Source organism: Ovis aries, chromosome 12 (genome assembly GCF_016772045.2).
Source record: "Ovis aries strain OAR_USU_Benz2616 breed Rambouillet chromosome 12, ARS-UI_Ramb_v3.0, whole genome shotgun sequence".
Lineage (NCBI taxonomy): Eukaryota > Metazoa > Chordata > Mammalia > Artiodactyla > Bovidae > Ovis > Ovis aries.
Genome location: NC_056065.1, coordinates 53,947,876 through 53,953,574, shown reverse-complemented (window position 1 = coordinate 53,953,574; position 5,699 = coordinate 53,947,876). Strand labels below are relative to the sequence as shown.

At 43.4% G+C, this 5,699-nt stretch overlaps 1 protein-coding gene across 1 annotated transcript; it reads left to right on the top strand.

Annotated features, from left to right (window-relative positions):
* The first annotated feature begins 2,455 nt into the window (after positions 1 to 2,455).
* On the top strand, positions 2,456 to 5,187 carry LOC105601896 (PRAME family member 8-like). Its single transcript, XM_027976089.3, has 2 exons — positions 2,456 to 3,020; positions 4,349 to 5,187. Exons 1-2 carry the CDS (start codon positions 2,503 to 2,505, stop codon positions 4,899 to 4,901), a joined length of 1,071 nt encoding a protein of 356 aa, XP_027831890.3. The 5' UTR covers positions 2,456 to 2,502; the 3' UTR covers positions 4,902 to 5,187.
* The last annotated feature ends 512 nt before the right edge of the window (positions 5,188 to 5,699 follow it).

The following is a 5,699-nucleotide window of genomic DNA, read 5'->3' as shown; positions in this document are numbered from 1 at the left end:
CACCCAAAGAAAAGCCTTTAGTGTCCTTCTTTCCAAGAGAAAAACAAAACCACATGCATGAGGCTGTTTGAGTCATTCACAGGGCCCCTTTAAGAAGGGCCACCACTACACTGCCCAGCACCTACCCTTAGTTCTCACAGGATTGACCAGATGTTCTCTGTCAGGGATTAAGCCTGGAGGGCCAACCACATCTCTGGTTGCAAGCCTCTGTGAATAAACTCATAATCTGCCATTTCCCATATAAGACCTAAGTGTGAACTTGAAACAAATAAGAGTTTATTTTGTTTCCTTTAGATATAACACCACTGGTTTTATGAAGCTGTTTTAATTCTAGGACATTTAATAATTTTAATTTGGATAAAAATCATGCAACAGTGAGGTTTTCCAGGCATTGTTTTGGGGTTTTTTTTTCTGTATAATATTTGGGACACATAATCCCTTCCCTTTCTCCCACCCAGGGATACACTATCCATATTAGCAAAACTCAATCCTATTTTGTGGAGTGAATCAATGAAAAAGTCCTAGATTCTACTCCCTCCCTCATTCTTTCTCTTTCCTGTAGATATCAAATCATCTGGAGATATACTGTAACCCAATCAGGATTAACCTGAGAGGATTTGTGGAATCTAATCAGGTAATGACTTCTGATTGGAAGTTAGCAGTTGAAAGGAGGGCAGATGTGATTAGAAAGTTCTATAAAAGCCTCAAGCACCAAAGATGAGACTCAGAAACTTCTCAGTCTGGAGTCACTGCCTGTGTTCTCCCCCAGGACTGAGGACTGAGCAGCCCCAGAACCACATCTGAGCTGGTAAATTATCAACCTCAGGGAAGATATTCTGCCAATGGTCAGTGTGTACTGAAAGGTGGAATGTGATCTGGCATGACAGGAAGAGTTTTCCTTTTCTTTTGGTTAAACAAATTACAGGCTTTCCTTTGGCCTCAAAGTGTAGCTTTGCCTTCATCCTAAACATTTTGATTTTGGATTTGACTTATTCCCTGGTGGCTCAGATGGTAAAGTGTCTGTCTACAATGCGGGAGACCTGGGTTCAATCCCTGGTCTGGGAAGATCCCCTGGAGAAGGAAATGGCAATCTACTCTAGTACTATTGCCTGGAAAATCCCATGGACAGAGGAGCCTGGTAGGCTACAGTCCCTGGGGTTGCAAAGAGTCGGACATGACTGAGTGACTTCACTTTCTATCTAATGTAAATGTCTTATCAAACAGTTCTTCTTGTTAATAAAGACATCTAACTATTGGAAATGCTGTTTCTTGACATTTAAAGTTTTTACTTTATGCACAAATTGCATTGCTTTTAGAAGGTATCTCCTTAATCCTTCCTAGTAAAGTTAACTTTGGAAACTAAGGACTGAAACTGTGTTCCACAAGAACTTCTTGCCCCATAATTTGGGCTGAACATGATACTTTAAAGGTTTTCACCCAAGAGAAAGGGAGTCAACTTGTTCAGTCTCCTGATACAAAGGTGCAAGAGGGACATACATTAAGCAAACAGTGGAAAGAAATGGAGGAGCTATTGGTTGCCTTGCTTTCTTCTTGGTACTTGTAAGATTCTTGCTCTAGTGCCAGAAGAGGCAGAGCTATGGCTTAGTGCCACCAAATATAGCCTGGAAGCCTGACAAACTGAGTTTCTTCCTTTCTGGTTCATCATTTCCAAGGTGATGACTTTGGCTCTGGTTTGATTTCCCTGAAGGATGGGGAGAGAGACCACTGTTATGGGTATGACTGACCTGAGAAGGATGCTTTGTTCCCTTGCATTTTCACAGGATTCCATTAAGAGAAGAGTCAGGATGAGTGCTCGCAACCCACCCAGACTTGTGAACTTGGCAGCAATGAGCCTGTTGAGAGATGAGGCCTTGGCCATCTGCTCTTTGGAGTATCTGCCCATGGAGCTCTACCCACCGCTATTCATGGCCGCCTTCTCTCTCAGACGCAGTGAGACTCTGATGGCCATGGTGCAAGCCTGGCCCTTTGCCCGCCTGCCTCTAGGGGGGCTGATGAAGAAGCCGCACCAAGAAACCTTAGAAGCAGTGCTGGATGGACTTGATGTCCTTCTGGCCCAGGAGGTTTACCCCAGGTGAGTCTGATCCAGGTAGCGTGGCAGGGTCTTGGATGTCCTGGAAGGGACTGCTGGTGTCAGGGAGAGTGAATGACCAAAGGGCAGACCAGAGACTTCTGAAAAAGCTCAGAAGCCTTGAGCACTGCTGAGATCACATTGGGAAATACCTTACAAAAGTGTACTAGGAAGGATGGAAGATGAAAAGGACTAGAGGAAAGTGAGCAAGAGAGGAAAGAGAAAAGACAGAAGGTGATAACAGGAATGTGAAGTAAAAGCAAAGATGGGAAGTTAGAATGTTGCCTAAATTCTGAGGCTGTAGTTTCATTCCGTGTGTATTTTAAAGAATCTTAGCAAATCTTCTGTTTCCCCATAGGAAGTGCAAACTGCGGGTGCTGGACTTGAGAAATACTGGCCAGGACTTCTGGAACATGTGGTCTGGAGACAAGTCCCATGTGTCCTCAAGTTCACTGATGGCATCAGTGGCTAAGAACATGTCAAGGACAAAGCACTCCTTGGCTCCCTTGGAGATGTATGTAGATCTTTGTCTCAAGGAAAAGACCTGGAGCAAATGTATCACCTACCTCTTCTCGTGGGTGGAGCAGCGGAAAGGCTCCATACACTTGTGCTGTAAGAAGATGAAGATTGTTTCAAGGTCTAAGGACACTATTAAGAAAGTTTTCCGAATAGTGAAGCTGGACTGTATCCAGGAGGTGGAACTGAATTTCACCCAGAAGCTGTCCACCCTGGCCAAGTTTGCTCCTCTCCTGGGCAAGATGAGCAATGTTCAGAAACTCATTCTCTCTCCCGTTCATAGGTCTGCTGCTGAGGAACAGGACCATCAGGCTCTTCTGCAGTTTACCTCTCAGATCCTCAGACTGCAGTACCTCCGCTATCTCCGTATGGAAGGTCCATCTTTCCTTGAAGGCCGCCTGAACCAGATGCTCAGGTGAGGGGACCAGCACTGGTTGAGCAACAGTGAACACATTAGTAAAATATCAAGTGTATTGTCTCATTTGCTGCTCTACTGTGAAGTGTGGTAACACATAAGTAGAGCAATCAAGGTGTGAGAAAGCTGGTATAGAAGTTCTGGAAAGAGACATTAGGTTAGGAAGCTACAAATTAGGAGGCATAGTTATAGTGCGGGCATATATGTGATTTCTTCTTTGGGAAGAGATATCTCTGTTCGATGACAGGTTAATGAAGATGGCATTGACAAGGAAAAACCTAGATCAAGCTAAAAGAACCTTGAAAGCTCTTTTTCCTCATCTATCAAGCAGAGTACAGCATACACTACTTCCTCAGGAGGATGAATGAAGATAATGGTTGCACTAGAATGTGCTCAGTAGAGAGCCTGAGACAGAGTCTCCATCAAGTGTGGACACTACTTAATTTTAGTCCTGGGAGATGAGATAAACATGTTTTTAATTCAGATCCCTTCAGTCCAGGCTGGGCTCCAGATGCCTGGTATCTCTGGCCAGGTGAGGCACGCGGAAGATGTGTAGAAACAGTAAGACCCCACACCATGCCTAGGGTCTGCCAGTCTTCAGCGACTCCCATCCGGGCATCATCTACATACCTTTTATCCCTGTTCACTCTCCTTTTGTCTCTGCTTCATTACCATCATCTTCAGAATCATGCATTTCCCGTATATTATTTAGTTACATTGTATGCAACCCAAGACCATCTTTACGGATTTGCACTTTAAAAGTAATGGAGACACAAGGAGAGTGAACAATGATAGCAAGTTTGTAGATGATGCCCGGATGGGAGTTGCTGAAGTCTGGCAGCCCCAGGGCATGGTGTGGGGTCTTATTGTTTACACACGTCCTCCAAGTGCCTCACCTGGCCAGAGATACAGGCATCTGGAGCCCAAGCATGGACTGAAGGGATCTGAATTAAAAACATGTTTATCTCATCTCCCAGGACTAAAATTAAGTAGTGTCCACACTTGATGGAGACTGTGTCTCAGGCTCTCCCTACTGAGCATATTCTAGTGCAACCATTATCTTCATTCTTCCTCCTAAGTAAGTGGAGTATGTTGTACTCTGCTTGATAAATGAGGAAAAAGAGCTTTCAAGGTTCTTTTAGCTTGATCTAGTCACACATGAAAATGGCAGGACTCAGCCTGGAATGAGTCTGGGCATTCTGGATATTGAATTTTATCAGATGGTAACAACAACTTGGTTTCAGACCAATCATTTACCTCTCAAATGGAGGTCACTTATCACTCTGGTTTCCCAGAACTAATTACTTGTTTTTTTCTTTTTCCTCCAGATGCCTGAAGATCCCCTTGTACAACATCTCAATAACCAACTGCCTGCTTACAGAATCAGACTTGACCCATCTGTCCCAGAGTCCAAAAATCTGTCAGTTAAAGGGCCTGAATCTGAGTGGTGTTACCCTGACCAACTTTTGTCCCAAGCTCATCCAGGGTCTGCTGGAAAAAGTTGCAGGTACTCTTGAAGAGCTGAACTTAAACCTGTGTGGGATTATGGACTCCCTCCTCACGGTTCTTGTGCCTGCCCTGAGCTGCTGCTCCCAGCTCAGGGTCTTCAGCATGTGTGGAAACCTCATCTCCATGGCTGTCCTGGAGAATCTCCTGCGTCATACTGATGGGTTGTCTGCTTTACGTCTAGAGTTTTATCCTGCCCCTCGGGAGAGTTACAGCTCTCTGGGTATTCTTCACCAGGAGAGACTTGCCCAGCTTAAAGCTGAGCTTTGGCAGCTCCTTACAGATTTAGGGCGTCCCAGGAAGATTTGGATTAGCCCCAGCCCCTGTCCTTACTGTGGTGAGGACGTGTGTGATCATCTGAATCACAATGCATAATTATGTAATACCCTGCCTCTGTCAGAAGGTGGTTGCCTCTATCAGAAGCATTCTTCTGGATACTTGGAAACTGAAGTCTAGGACATAGGTATATTATGAAGGGAAAAATACACCCATGATTTCTGATACCAGCTCAGTGTCATTGAGAAAAGTAAACATGATCCAGCAGGGGTGCAGGATTCTAGTAGGATATGTTGACTTGGGGAGTTTGGGATTTATTTAGAGACATGTTTATGGAGTCAAATATGAACCTAAATTTCTGGAGGTTCAGTTTTAGACACACATGTTCGAGTTATTTCTGTATGCACAATTGTAGAAATGATCAGAAATAAAGAGACCTTCAGTGTAAACTAATAAATGCTGACCATGATATTATTCCGATTTCTGTGTTTGCATCTCATGGATCTCTAGTTACTGATGGTGGTGAGGGGAGCACTTTGTTGCCTATGATCTGAAACTCCATCATTCCCTAGTTATATTTTTCCTTTTGCTTTTTTACTTAGTTCTGTGGGTTAACACAAACAACAAAGGAAAAATACTCACTGGTCCTCAACAATACATCTCTGTCATGGGTGGGAACTGATATGCATGTTCCTATGAGAAAAATTCTAAAATCATACAGGCATGAAACAATTTTTTTATGTTTATACTATATTTCAAAAGTATATCTTTTGAACACTAGTTCATGTAAATAAAAGTTTCATTTTATTCCCATAACACTTATTGGTCTTCCTTATTGAGGAAGATTAGTGTAGCATGTTTTGACATTAGCATATCAGGTTGTATAATAAAATAGCT

Coding starts and splice junctions, on each gene's coding strand:
- LOC105601896 (XM_027976089.3), top strand. CDS start 2,503: ATGTGGTCTGGAGACAAGTCCCATGTGTCCTCAAGTTCACTGATGGCA. Junction 3,021..4,348: donor CGCCTGAACCAGATGCTCAG/GTGAGGGGACCA, acceptor TTTTTCCTCCAG/ATGCCTGAAGATCCCCTTGT.